Here is a 13,955-nt window from a genome sequence, read left to right as displayed (position 1 = left end):
ACAGCCCCAGGGCTGCAGCCTTTCTTCCTCACACGCATGTTCCAGCCCCTCAGCATCTTGCTGGCCCTGCACTGGCCTCTCTCCAGCAGTTCCCTGTCTATCTGCAGCTGGGGAGCCCAGAACTGGACTCTAGATGAGGCCTCAGCAGGGTAGAGAAGACGGTGAGCACAACCTCCCTGCTGCCCACACTCGATGCCCCCAGGATGCCACTGGCCCCTTGCCCACGAGGGCACGTTGCAATTAACACCCCCAGGCAATGATTGAGATGAACACACTCTTCACTTTATTCCCTTACAGCCCCTGTTCTATCCCAGCTCAGGCCAAGGACACACATCCAGCTGTGGTGTCATCACCCCCTGCCACACAGCCACAATCACACTCTGCACACCCCCCTCCTCCTGCCCCCTCACACCCCAGAGCTGGGCTTCAGCATCCCCCCACTTCCAAAGCTGTCACACATTGATTTTTTTGGCCTCCCCACAAGGTTTTAACAAGAGAGGTAGTTTGATAAACCACAACTCACCCCCCTCTAAGCCTGATTCAGAAAGCTGCCTCTCCCTGGCACCAGGGCTCCTCATTTCCCCCCTTAAACCCTCCACAACACGATGTGAGGCTTCACTCCACTGCCCTGTCACCTCTTATGACCCACCTCTGCACTCAAACTCCCTCCCCTTCCCTAAAATCAACCCCTCACCTCAACAAAAGGGCAGAAACCCCGAACCCACAAGCAGGGGGAATTCAGCTGTTGTACAAAGGAACCACCCTGACGATGGGCTGTCGGCAAATGGGGCACTTTTTAGGCTCGGGGAGAGCCAAGTAACACTCGTGGCAGGAACAGAGGTGGCCGCAGTCCAGGAAGACGCAGGCTTTGGCGTTGCTGAGGCAGATGACACAGAGGTTTTTGGGTGCGTGGCCGGCCTCCGCCCGCACGAGGCGCTCCTGGGCCAGGCGAAACTCCTGCTGCAGCTGCCGGAGGTGCCGCCGCTCCCGCTGCTGCCGGTATTGCTTCCGGAGAAGGAAGAAGAGGAAAGCGCAGGTGGCGAAACCGAAAAGGACCGTGAGGATTTTCCAAAAGCGGGCGCTGGATTCTTGTTTCTGTAGCAAGGTTTCGAAATCTGAAGTGCTGAGGTAGTAGGGCATACCTTGCTTCGGAGGCTGCAGCTTGATGGTGGCGTTATCCAGGACCAGCTCTCCCACGCCGGTCAGAGCTGTGCCCACCTTCAGCATCTGCTCCGTCTCCTGGATGCCCTTGGGGCGCTCGCCGCTGATGTAGTGGCCGATGACGTCCGTGAAGGATTGGACAGAGGGATGAAATTTCTCATAGACTGTCTCCAGGCTGAGCTCAGCAGCCTCCAGGGGTTTCATCACCCTCACGGCGCCGCCGGCGCCTTCCTCCAGCGGGACCAGCTCGAAGGGGGCGGTGTTGGTTCGCTGGTGGATCATCTTCTCGTAGTCGTTCCTGAGGAAAGGGGGAAAGCAAACACAGGAGTGTTACAGCTTCCCCTGAGGCCAAGGGGGGAACACCCTGGGGGATGAGCCCTCAGTTTTGGGGAGAGCAGCACAGTTCCTGTTGTGTGTGCTCGAGGGACCTGCACTCTCAACTCAGGCTCGACAGGCTGAGAGTTGGGCACCAAGGGCAGAGTCCTGCAGCTGGGGAGGAACAAGCCCAGCACCAGCACAGGCTGGGGGTGACCTGCTGGAGAGCAGCTCCAGGACAGAGACCTGGCAGTGCTGGGGGAGAACAAACTCAACATGAGCAGCAACGTGGCCTCGTGGGCAAGGGGCCAGTGGCAGCCTGGGGGCAGCAAGGAAAGTGTGGGCAGCAGGGCCAGGGAGGTTGTGCTGCCCCTCTGCTCTGCCCTGCTGAGGCCTCAGCTGGAGTTCTGTGTCCAGTGCTGGGCTCCCCAGCTGCAGAGAGACAGGGAACTGCTGGAGAGAGGCCAGTGCAGGGCCAGCAAGATGCTGAGGGGCTGGAACATGTGTGTGAGGAGGAAAGGCTGCAGCCCTGGAGCTGTTCAGCCTGGGGAAGAGAAGCCTGAGCTCAGGGGCACCTTATCAATGCTGATAAATCCCTAAAGGGTGGGTGTCAGGAGGATGGGGTCAGTCTTTGTTCTGCAGTGGCCAGTGACAGGACAAGGGGTGATGAGCACAAGCTGGAACACAACACTTAAACACAAGGAGAAGCTCCTTTGGTGCTGAGGTGAGGGAGCCCTGGCCCAGGCTGCCCAGGGAGGGTGTGGAGGCTCCTTCTCAGGAGGCTTCCAACCCCACCTGGACACATTCCTGTACCCCTTGAGCCAGGGGAAGCTGCTTTAGTAGGGATCTGGGGCTGGATGAGCTGTGCAGGGCCCTTCCAGCCTCTCCCATTCTGGGCTTCTGTGATTCTAATCATCCCCCATCTCCCAGTGTCACTCAGCCTGTGAGGAGCAGCAGTGCCCATCACACAGCTGCGTTTGATCACCATTAGCAAATGAGCTGAGGCTCAAAAAGACTCGCTGTGCTCTCACTGCAGCAGCTCTCAGGGGCCAAGGATCATCCTCAGGTCCTCTGCTGTGAGTGTCACTCAAAGCCAATTGAATTTCTCTTCAGAATGTGTTCTTTTGGTCGGGAAACACCACCCTGAGGCCATCTGTGTAACAACAATCTGAGGCTGCTAGTGAATGCTCTGCGTGCTCATCATCTGCAGTCCCTGTACCAACTCTGAAATGCCACAGCCCTGAAAACAGCCAAACTTGCCCCATTTTGGCAGGTGTAATGGAGCCCCTGCCCAAGTTTGAGGCAGTGTGGTTGCTCTGCCCCTGTCTGAAGTCACCTCAGCTTGTCAGACTCCCCAGGGGCCCCTTTGCTGGTCTGAAAGCTGCATGTTGGAGGGCACCAGGCACCTACCAGAGGTGGGTTGTTCGGTTCCACACCATCTTGTGCTCCTGCAGTGTCAGCCTCTGGATGACACCCTTGCAGTTCTCCACAAACTGGCTGCTCAGAGTCTCCTTAACAGACTGCACCACGCCTGAAAGACAAAGGCACATGAGGTGCTGCTTCATCTTGTCTCTGGCTGCACACAGCGAGCACAGGCAGTGCCTGAGCAGGGCAGAGGGGTTGAAGAGGCAAGAGCTCAGAGTTTATCGCCTGGCAGCGGGGCGAAGAGCTGCCGGGAGCAGAACCGTGGGGGGGGGGGGGGGGGATGGAGCCCACCCGGCCCTGGGATGAGGCCGAGCCCCTGATACCTTCAATGACTGCATAAGGGACGCAGCGTCCCGGGGCCTCCAGCAGCACCGTGCGCAGCTCCCCGTCCAGCCGGACCCTCCTGGCGCCCTGCGGGGAGCAAACGGAGGCCGCGGCTCAGCGGACGGGCCCGGGCCCAGGCCCGCGGTGCAGGCCCGACTCCGTGCGTTCACCCCCTCAGCCCGGGGATGGAGATCCCTCGCACGTACCTCGAGGCCCCGGGCGACGCGGGCTTTCTGTCGGTACACGGAGTAGAGCAGCGCGGTGGCGGCGGTACTGGCGGCCAGCAGCGCGGCCTGCACGGCCGACGGCCGCCCGCCGCCCTCCATGGCTGCCGCCGTTACCGTGGCAACCGGCGCGGCCTGGTGACGTCACGGGGCGACGCTCTGGCCACGGTCCGCCAAGACCCCCCCCCCACACCTCCAAAGGCGCTTTTTGGGGGGCGCATCGGGGGGAGCCCCAAATCCGCAGCCCCATAGTGCCGGGGAGGACAAGCGGGGCAGAGCTCGGCCCTACAGCGCCTGAGCGGGGTTAAACCCCGGCCCCGGGAGGGGGTTGGAGGGGGGCAGGACATGTGTCAGCCCCTCGCCCCCTCATGGAGGCTGGAGGAGAGGGGGCAAAGCTCCAGCCCGCAAGGGCTTTGAGGAAGGGAGGTGTTAACCCAGACGGCAGCCACCCTCGGGGTCTTGGGAGAGGGGGATCCGACCCCCAATAACACCTCCCCAGAGCCGCAGGGTGGGGGGCAGCTCAGTGCACCCCCCCCAACCCGCGCCTTGGGGGTCGGGGGCTGCCCAAACCCCCATTGCCCCGCCACGGCTGGGAGGTGCCAGGCCAAAAGCTGCCTCCCCCCGGGGCTGGGGAGGGGGGGTTCTGCCCTGTAACACCTTTTGGGGAGGGGGTTTTATCCCCTCAGCTGTGGGAGTGGGCAGCAGCACCCCACAGCCCTGAACCCCCCTCCCCGTGAGGCCCGTGGGGATGCAGCCCCCAGCCCCATTTTGTAGCGTCCAGCCATGCTGCCAGCCCTGTGCTGGGGAGGGGGGGACACACAAGGCCTTGGCTCCCTGACAGGGGTCTGAGGGACAAATCCCCCCCTCCATCGGTGGCACGAGGGGGGGCTGTGCCACCCCCCAGCTCTATATTTAAAGAACCCGAGTTGCCATGACAACGCTCTCCCCAGCCCTCGGTGCTGCAGCAAGCGCTGGAGCAGCCTCACAGCCTCCTCCCCACCCCCCCTCGTCATCTTGGCTTAAATTTAGGGGTAAATTTGGTATTACCCCCCCTCCCCAAACTGCCTCGCTGCGGTGCTGAGTTAACTCTTCGTCTCCCGGTGGCCAGGGCTCGGTCCAGGTGAGACACAGGCGCCGTTACACCGCAGAGATCACACACTGACTTTATTATGGCCGCCACGGAGGAGGCTGAGGGTGGGTTAGTGTTCAGGGGCCGTGCGGGGGGGTCCTGAGGTGTAACCCCCACACACACACACCCCCACACACCCCCCCCAGGGGTCTTCCTTGCAAATGGCTCATAGAACACAACCCCAGAATGGTGGGGGGTTGGAAGGGCCCTGCAGAGCTCCTCCAGCCCAACCCCGTGCTAAAGCAGGTTCCCCTCCACCAGGGGCCGCAGGATGGTGTCCAGGCGGGTTTGGGAACCTGCCGAAAGGAGAAGGAAGCCACTGTCTCATCCAGATCTGTCCTGGAGGAGGGGGTGACTCAGGGTAGGGCTGCAGACGTGGCCCCTCATCCCGCTGCCGCTCAGCACAGCGGCGGCCGCGTCCCGCGCAGGGCTGCAGCCCCTCATCTCCCTGGCCAGCCGCAGCACGGCGGCGCGTTCCCCGGGGCCGCCGCCATCCCCACAGGCCGCCCCGCTGCCGAAGGCCTCGTCCTCCTCCTCCTCCAGGATGGAGCCGAGGCGAGGGGCGCAGCGAGCCCTGTCAGCGGGCGGCCGATAGGGACACTTGGCGTTGAGCAGCTTGCGGAGGGGCACCAGCGGCACCATGGCGTCTCCCAGCAGCTGCTGGCGGACGTGGCGGAAATCGTTCTGCCTCTTGAGGCGTTTGAACTCGTTGAAGGCCGAGGAAGAGGTTTGGTAAAGCAGCAAGGCCATAGCACGGGCTTTGTCAGCTTTGAGACCAGGACGGCGTGGCAACGCAGCACAACCGCCTTGTTCTTCACCTGGTGCCGGTAAACCCAAGCGAACACCTTGGGGTGGCGGCGGTCGGCGGCGCAGTAGGTGATGCGGTGCAGGAGGTACGCGTGGCCCGGCCGCCGGGCTCCCTTCTCACACGGGCTCATACGGATCCCGTGAGCCCCAACGTCAGCTTCATCTTGGCCCCTCCGGCCCCGGCGTCGCTCTTGGCCCAGATCTTGCCCACCGCTTCCTCCGTGCAGCCCTCGCCTTTGGCCTGCAGGGTGACGGCGTTGCCCAGGTACCTCACCGTGTACGTGGGATCCTCCTTATTCAGCTCCACCGTCTGGCGTTTGCCGCGGAACACGCTGCCCAGGCGCTCCAGAGGGCAGTCGGGCAGGAGATCCGGGCAGGAGCGCAGGAAACCGGCCAGCAACGCCGCGTAGCTCAGCCCCGGCCCCAGGCTCTTGCCTTTGCACTTACGGTCATTTTCCACCAGCACGAACTTGCTCCGGCGCCAGGGCAGCATTCTCCGCCCCGCCGAGGGGGATAAACCCCCGTCCCCGAGCCCCTCACGCCGCCGCTAACCCCGGCCCCGCCGCGACCGCCCCCTTCGCAAGCGGTGACAGCCCCCTCCACCTCCACCCCGCACCCTAAAACTGGTTGGGGGGCGGGGGTGGGGTGGGGAGAGATGTCCGGTGGGGTAGTGGCGGGGAGGGGGGAAAAGCCCCTACCCCAGCACGGCGGGATGTCAATGCGCTGCCCGCGGGGGATGCGGAGCTGTGTCTGCGATGAAGATCCGCCGAGCTCCGGCTGCCGCCCGCGCTTGCTGCGGGAGCGGCGGCGGCTGCGGCTCTCCCCGTGGATGCGGGTGTCTCTCCCCGTGGATGCGGGTCTCTCTCTCCCTGGATGCGGGTCTCTCTCCCCGTGGATACGGTTCCCTCTCCCCGTGGATACAGTTCCCTCTCCCCGTGGATGCGGGTCTCTCTCCCAGTGGATGCAGTTCACTCTCCCCCTGGATGCGGTTCCCTCTCCCCGTAGATGCCGCTCTCTCCGTGGATGCAGTTCACTCTCTCCGTGGATGCAGCTTTATCCGTGGATGCGCGTCTCTCCCCCCGTGGATGCGGGTCTCTCTCCCCGTGGATGCGGTTCTCCCTGTGGATGCGGTTCTCCCCGTGGATGCGGTTCTCCCCGTGGATGCGGGTCTCTCTCCCCGTGGATGCGGTTCTCCCTGTGGATGCGGTTCTCCCCGTGGATGCGGTTCTCCCCGTGGATGCGGTTCTCCCTGTGGATGCGGGTCTCTCCCCGTGGATGCGGGTCTCTCTGTCACCGTGGACTGTCCCACCTCCCCGCAACGCCGCGGTCGCACCGGCCCCGAGGAGCCGCCGCCGCTGCCGCCGCCGCCGCCGCCGCCGGACTCGCTCCCCCCCGCTGCCGTGCGCGCTGCCGGACGCGCGTTCGCTTCACGGCCGGGAAAAGAAGAGATATCAATAAAATTAAAGCCACTTCCCCCACCTCCCAGCTCCCCGTGGAGCAGCCAGAGCCCACCTGCTTGGGGGCAAAGAAGGCAGGAGCCCGGGGAGGGGGATTTTGGGGAGGGTCGGATGGCAGCTCCTGACCCTGTCACTAGCAAAGAGGGATTTTTTTCTCCCCAAACCCAAGGGGGAGGTGCCAGGCTTCACAGATTTTTCTATGCAGGGGTGTTTTTCCCCAGAAAAGCCATTTCCCCCCCGATTATTTCCAAGTCTCTCCTCTTGGGCTGAGCTTTTGGGTTTTAACCTGTTGCTTTTAACACCCAGCTGAGGCCCTGGGAGGATGATTTTTGGGAGGGTGAAATATCAAATCCTGACTTTGCCACTAGGAAAGAACTGGCTTTATTTTCCCCAAGCCTGGGTGTTGCAAGAGGTAGTGGTGGGATTCACAGATTTTTCTCCCATTTTCCTCCCATTATTTCCAACCTTTCTGCTGCTCTGGGGCTGAGCTTTTGGCTTTTAACCTGTTGCTTTTAACACCCAGCTGAGGCCCTGGGATGGCTTCTCACCAAGAAAAATGAAATGCTGTTTCCCCACGGTGCAGCCTGAGGGGATTTTTTGGGCTGTCTGTGAGATTTCAGCCCTGTAATGGAATCTGAGGCTGTTCAGAGTTCAGCTCCTTGGTCTCAAACTCTAATTTTCAGCTTTTTTTTTGTTTCAACCATCTTGGAGCTTCTTGCAGCAGAGTCTTCCTGGACTGAGGCACCCACAAAGATGCTCTGACCTTGGGATTGATAAATGAGGCAGAGAAAGGTGTGAAATAACAGCACATGCCTCCCATTTTGGGTACAGAGGAACCTGCTGAGGGGCACCAAGGGCAGAGTCCTGCAGCTGGGGAGGAACAAGCCCATGAGCAGCACAGGCTGGGGGTGACCTGCTGGAGAGCAGCTCCAGGACAGAGACCTGGCAGTGCTGGGGGAGAACAAACTCAACATGAGCAGCATGTGCCCTCGTGGGCAAGGGGCCAGTGGCAGCCTGGGGGCAGCAAGAGAGTGTGGGCAGCAGGGCCAGGGAGGTTGTGCTGCCCCTCTGCTCTGCCCTGCTGAGGCCTCATCTGGAGTCCTGTGGCCAGTGCTGGGCTCCCCAGCTGCAGAGAGACGGGGAACTGCTGGAGAGAGGCCAGTGCAGGGCCAGCAAGATGCTGAGGGGCTGGAACATGTGTGTGAGGAGGAAAGGCTGCAGCCCTGGGGCTGTTCAGCCTGGGGAACAGAAGCCTAAATGGTGGGTGTCAGGAGGCTGGGACAACACTTTTTTCTGTAGTTCTCAGTGCCAGGACAAGGGAACATGGAAAGGAGAAAGTCCTTTGGTGCTGAGGTGAGGGAGCCCTGGCCCAGGCTGCCCAGGGAGGGTGTGGAGGCTCCTTCTCAGGAGGTTTCCAACCTCCCTGGACACATCCCTGTGTGACCTGATCTAGGTGGGAGCTGCTTTGGCAGGGAACTGGATGATCTCTACAGTCCCCTTCCAACCCCCAGCATTCTGTGATTCTATGAGAACCCAAGTGGGGTGTTGCAGGGAGGGGGAAGCCATTTCCCAGCGGCTTCCCAGCTTTTCTATGGTTTGAATGAAGCAACTGCAACCTTAAAATAGCAGCTTTGCAGCCGGCCCTGCTCCTCTCCCTGCTGCAGCCTCCTTGGCTTTTGCAGCCAAAAGAACAACAACAAAAACACAGGAGTTTGTGTGGATTTTGGCTTTTTGTTGCAGCTCAGGCTTTGTGCTCTGTGAGGATGGTTTGGGAGAGTTGGCAATTAGTGAATTAGTGCAGATTAAGAAGGTTTCCATCCACAAACAGCCTCCTTCCCTTGTTATTTCTGCTCTTGCCCTTATTGATAGAGGTAAGGACTCTCTTTGAATCACTCAGTGTTCATATCAAGAGGGCAGGCTTAAATCCTTGTTTATTTATAGACTCCATGTTATTTGGAGGGGTGTGCTCCCAAATTCTGGGGCAATGGTGCCACATTCTGGGTTGGGGGGCACAGGAGAGTCTGAGGCTCGTTTTAGATGGGAAACCAACCAGGATTTATGCTTCAGAAGATGAAATAAAGGTCTCTGAGCTGATCCAGGGCTGCCAATCCCTCCCCTCCAACTTCCTTGCCTCACTGCTCTTGCAAGTAGCTGTCATCATTAGGTTCCAGGGTGAACAAACACCTGCAGAGGGAGAGGAAGATGGGTCACCCAGTTCTCCCTGGGACAATATTGATCTCAGCATGCTGGGTTTAATTTCCTGGGGTGCCTGTGGTCCTCTCACTGCCCCACACTCCATTCCTGGCTCTCAGCAGTTTCACCACACCAAGAGGCTGCTGCCAATTCAGGTGCCATGTCCCAGCCTGTCATGGCCTGTCAGCAGTGACTGAGTAGTGTCATGGCCTGTCAACAGTTGAGCCTGCAAAGTGGTGGGGAAGGTCAAAATCCTCCCCAAATCCATCAAACTGGACAAAAAGCCCAAAGATAAGTGAATTAGGGGGAGGGGGAGCTGCAACACCCATCCTTACAGCCAGGAAATGAGACACTGAGCTCCTCCAGCAAGGGGGAAAAAAGAGATAGCTTGAATAACTCTGGCATTCTGTGCATTCAAGAGCAATTCTCTGACCAGCACAACATCCCAGGAGCCCTTCACCCCACTGAATTTGGGCTTGAGCAGCAACGAGGGCATCCCAAAACGGGCTTTTGTCACCTCTGCCTTCACCCAGCTTTCCAGTAGTTAAATGACCCGGGGAAATGTGAGGTGTCATTTTTATTCTTTCTGTTTCCAATCCCTTTCATTTCTTTCTTTTGATCTCAACCCATCAGGAGCTGTCGTTCCTCTCCCCTCCTCCTCCCCCAGGAGTGATTTAAACACATTTTCCCATGGAGCTGTGCAACGAGTTTGCAACTGGTGGCGGGGGAGGAAACCCACCCCAACCTCAAACCACTGAGAAATGAGAGAGAAAGGAGGTAAAAATAAACCCACCAAAACCAAGGAGAAACTGGGGAGTGGGGAGGAAGAGTGTTTGGGGCAGGGATACGGGACAGGGATACGGGACAGGGATACGGGATGCTCCCCAGAGCTCACCCGCACTCCAGGGCGTTCTCCCGGCGGGGCTGGCCAACTTGTTTTCCATGCCAGGAAATATTTAACCGCAGCGTCAGCGAGATCAGGGCAGGCGGGTGCAGGCATGGAGGGTGACAGGCAGCGGCCGGTCCCCGCTGGCTCCCCGGGCTGGCCCCAAGGCGAGCGTCTGCAGCTCTTGCTGCGCCGGAGCCGGGAAGCCAAAAGCTGCGCGTATTGCCCTTACAGCCGCTTCCCGGTGGGCGCAGCTCTGCTCACTGCCAGCGGGGAGATCTTCTCTGGTAAGCCAGGGCTTGTGCGACCCTCCCCTTTGGGGTTTTTTTCTAGGAGGGTGGTTTCTCCCTGCAAGCCTTTGGTGGTGCACGGGGAGGGGGTACAGAGGGGTTGGCACCGGGTGCTGGTCGCCTCCTGGTTCCCAGCTGCCTGTTGGCAGCCGCCATGGCACAGCGAAGCCAAAGATCACAGCGGATGGGAAACAACGGGAAAGCAATCAGGGAAGTGGGGAGTGTGTTTGGTGAGAGCCCTGGGTCAGCTGGGGCCTGTGGGAAATGGCTTTTCTTGGCAGTTTGCTTTAAAACCCCACTGTAATTGTCAGTGATGGGCAGTGATAGGGCAATGGGGACAAGCTGGGACAGAAGATGTTCCAAAGCAACACAAGGAAGAATTTGTTCCCTGTTGAGGTGAGGGAGCCCTGGCAGGGGCTGCCCAGATGGGCTGTGGAGGCTCCTTCTCTGGAGACATTCCAACCCAGCTGGATGAGTCCCTGTGTGCCCTGCTCTAGGTGGTGCTGCTCTGGCAGGGGGGTTGCACTGGGTGAGCTTTGCAGGTCCCTTCCAGCCCCTGAGATTCTGTGACTGGGGTTTCCCTGCAGGGTGCAACGTGGAGAACGCCTGCTACACCCTGGGGGTGTGTGCTGAGCGCACTGCCATCCAGAAAGCCATCTCTGAGGGGCACACCAGCTTCAAGGCCATGGCCATCACCAGGTAAGGGCACAGTGAGAGGCAGCATGGCAAGGGACAGGCTGAGGAGGGCAGTGGGAGAACCCCCAGTGTGCCCAAGGCCCAGCTCGTGCCACAGCAGCCTGGGCAGAGGCAGCTTTCTGTGTGGGGTTGTGGTTTTCTCTGAGGAACTGGAGGGGAAAATCTGCTGTGGCTCTGTGTTTATTGGTGCATGAAGGTCTTCTGAAGACCTTCCTCCCTTGCTTCTGACCACCAGACTGAGCTCTGTGCCCTGTCTCCTTTGGCAGTGACATGGGAGACCACTTCATCGTGCCCTGTGGCGGCTGCAGACAAGTGATGAGAGAGGTGACAGCTTGTGTGTGGGCTCCCATCTTTCCTGACCCCCAAGGCATCATCCCCTGACCCCAGGCATCTCCTGATCCCCTCCAAAACACCCAGAGGTGCAGAGCAGAGAGGTTGCAGCTCCCCATCCCCAACCCCATGGTCATCTCCAGCTTCCTCAAGCTGCACCATCCACTGGGAAAGGGATATTCCTCCCTGTCCCACAGGAGCTGGTGCCCACTGGTAATCCATTAACTTGCCCTCCCCAGGGGGAGCTGATTCCTTCCAGGAGCTGCCAGGTGCAGAATCTGGCCCCAGAACTGTCACCCTGGCTCTGGCAAACCTGAAAACAGAAGTTTTGCTGCAAAAGCTGAGGTCTCTGTGGAGCCTCTCCTGTTCTCCCCTTCCAGCACATGCAGCCCATTTTTTGGGTGGTTAATATTTAATGGGTTGTGGGGCTTGGCCTGAAGGCTGACCTGGGTAGACTTAGAGGCACCAGGGCTCACCCTGGCAAGGTAAAAATGCAGGATCTGAGCTCAAAACAGCCTTTAGGGGGAGGTGATGCTGAAAAGCTGCAAGAGCTGCTGTGGAAAATCACTACCATCCCACACCCACTACAAGCTGCCCCAAAACACATGTAATAAAAGGGGGTGCTCCCTGTGAACCTGGCCATAAAAAGGGGATTATCTGAGTAACCTAAGAAGCACAGCTTTTGCATTGGGCACTTCTAACTTCTCTTCTTCTCCAGTTTGGCACGGACTGGGACATCTACCTGACCAAAGCAGATGGCACCTACATTGTCAAGAGGCTGGAGGAGCTACTGCCACTGTCCTTTGGCCCTGAGGACCTGAAGAAGGTGTGAGCAGCCCTTCAGCAGCAGAGGAGGATGGTTTTTTCCCCCAATTTCCCCAATGTGTAAGAAGCTTTTTGGGGACTCTGCAATGGGAAATGCATTTATAGCATGAAGTTACCCCGTTCCTCTCACTCATCTTGTGATTCAGTGCTGATTCACAGGTGCTGGCCTCACCTCACCCCAGGGAAATGGCAAAATCAAATGGTAGAATTTCCTTGTTATTAGAAAAAGAAAGTGTCCAGATATTGCTGTAGTCAAGGGGGAAGCTCCCAGGCAGAGAAGGGTTTGATGCATGGCTCAGACTCAGGCTTGTTGGTACAGAAGCTGCTCCTGAATAATGCTGAATCTTAGCTGGGGAAAACACTTGATTCTTTTCAGCTTGAAAGAAGTGAAAGCAAAAAGGAAAGGCTCCATCAGCCCTAACAGTTATGAACAAGCCAATTTGGATTAAGTGACACTTACCACACTCATCACATCCTTTACTTGGTTCTCTCCATCCTGTTTTTCTTGCTTTTATGATGTGTGTAGGGATGAAGAGGGAGAGCAGTTTCTGGGGGCTTCTGGAGACTTTTGTGTCTCCAGGGTGAAGCTGTTTGCTGACTGTGCTGTTAATTTGACACACAATGAAAATCAAAGGCATTGCCTTTCCACACCAGCTCTGGGTTGGGCATTACTGCCTATGGCCAAGCAAATTAACAATAAACCCCCTCCTAGTCCTGGCTTTGTCTCCTGTGATTGCAGCAAATGATGAACCAGGGGGCAGGACACCACCAGGACACTCTGTGCCCTCCCATGCACAGGCTGTGCCCAGAGCAGGGCTCTGCCCCATGCTGTGTCCTGGCTGTGTCCCAGGTTTTGGGCTCTTCTGTGGCTGTGCCCACGGCACTGCTCTGCCGGGGCCGTGCCCTCTGCCCTGCTGCCTACCTGTCTGTGCCCTCCTCCATGGCCTGTACCATGCACAAGGTAAACCCAGCCCTGACCTGGGCTGTCACCTGCATTACACAGGTCTGTGCCCTGGCTGGGCACAAGCCATACCCAGGGCTGTGCCCTGCCCGATCCTTGCTGCAGACTGTGCCTGGCTGTGTCCCGGGCTGTGCTCTGTATTGCCCCGGGCTGTGTCTGGCTGTGCCCCGGGCTGTGCCTGGCTGTGTCCCGGCTGTGCTCTGCATTGACCCGGGCTGTGCCTGGCTGTGTCCCGGCTGTGCTCTGCATTGACCCGGGCTGTGTCTGGCTGTGCCCCGGGCTGTGCTCTGCATTGCCCCGGACTGTGCCCCGGGCCATGCCGGGCTGTGCCTGGCTGTGCCCCAGGCTGTACCCGGCATCGTCCCGGGCTGTGCCTTGCTTTGTCCTGGTCTGTGTCTCGTTCCATGCCGTGCCGATGCCGGCACAGCCGTCCCGTGCCGTGCTGGGCAGTGTCCCGGGCTGTGTGCCATGCCGTGCCGTGCCGTGCCGACGCCAGCCCCTCCGTGCCGTGACGTGCCGTGCCGTGTCCCGAGCTGTGTCCCGTGCCGTGCCGTGCCAGGCAGTGTCCCGGGCTGTGTGCCGTGCCGTGCCGTGCCATGCCGTGCCGTGCCGTGCCAGGCAGTGTCCCGGGCTGTGTGCCGTGCCGTGCCAGGCAGTGTCCCGGGCTGTGTGCCGTGCCGTGCTGGGCAGTGTCCCGGGCTGTGTCCCGTGCCGTGTCCCGTGCCGTGTCGATGCCAGCCCCGCCGTGCCGTGCCGGGCTGTGCCGTGCCATGCTGGGCAGTGTCCCGGGCTGTGTCCCAGGCTGTGTGCCGTGCCGTGCCGTGCCGTGCCGTGCCGTGCCGTGCCGTGCCGTGCCGTGCCGTGCCGTGCCGTGCCGTGCCGTGCCGTGCGGGTGACGCCGCGCCATGGCTCCGCCTGCCGGAGCCGCGCCG

The 13,955-nt window shown here is 59.8% G+C and overlaps 3 protein-coding genes across 4 annotated transcripts; 1 reads left to right on the top strand and 2 right to left on the bottom strand.

The window, feature by feature from the left end:
• Positions 1-417: 417 nt before the first annotated feature.
• Positions 418-3,562, bottom strand: MUL1 (mitochondrial E3 ubiquitin protein ligase 1). 2 transcript variants are annotated; one of them, XM_062013007.1, is made up of 5 exons: positions 3,432-3,562; positions 3,225-3,312; positions 2,887-3,007; positions 1,143-1,459; positions 418-1,005 (listed from the first exon to the last, which is right to left on the bottom strand). In XM_062013007.1, the coding sequence occupies exons 1-5, from the start codon at positions 3,549-3,551 to the stop codon at positions 797-799; spliced, it is 855 nt and encodes a 284-aa protein (XP_061868991.1). In that variant the 5' UTR covers positions 3,552-3,562; the 3' UTR covers positions 418-796. The 2 variants fall into 2 exon arrangements, with proteins under 2 accessions (XP_061868991.1, XP_061868989.1); XM_062013005.1 differs by having other exon boundaries at positions 418-1,459.
• A 1,414-nt stretch (positions 3,563-4,976) lies between these two features.
• FAM43B (family with sequence similarity 43 member B) lies at positions 4,977-5,878 on the bottom strand. Its single transcript, XM_062013112.1, is given in 4 exon segments — positions 4,977-5,006; positions 5,008-5,351; positions 5,354-5,530; positions 5,533-5,878. Coding segments are annotated over 4 exon segments (897 nt in total).
• Positions 5,879-9,995: 4,117 nt separating this feature from the next.
• CDA (cytidine deaminase) lies at positions 9,996-12,779 on the top strand. The gene is made up of 4 exons (XM_010198286.2): positions 9,996-10,208; positions 10,799-10,910; positions 11,174-11,231; positions 11,956-12,779. Exons 1-4 carry the CDS (start codon positions 10,034-10,036, stop codon positions 12,067-12,069), a joined length of 459 nt encoding a protein of 152 aa, XP_010196588.1. The 5' UTR covers positions 9,996-10,033; the 3' UTR covers positions 12,070-12,779.
• The last annotated feature ends 1,176 nt before the right edge of the window (positions 12,780-13,955 follow it).

Source organism: Colius striatus, chromosome 21 (genome assembly GCF_028858725.1).
Source record: "Colius striatus isolate bColStr4 chromosome 21, bColStr4.1.hap1, whole genome shotgun sequence".
Lineage (NCBI taxonomy): Eukaryota > Metazoa > Chordata > Aves > Coliiformes > Coliidae > Colius > Colius striatus.
This window is presented reverse-complemented; position numbering and strand designations above follow the sequence as displayed.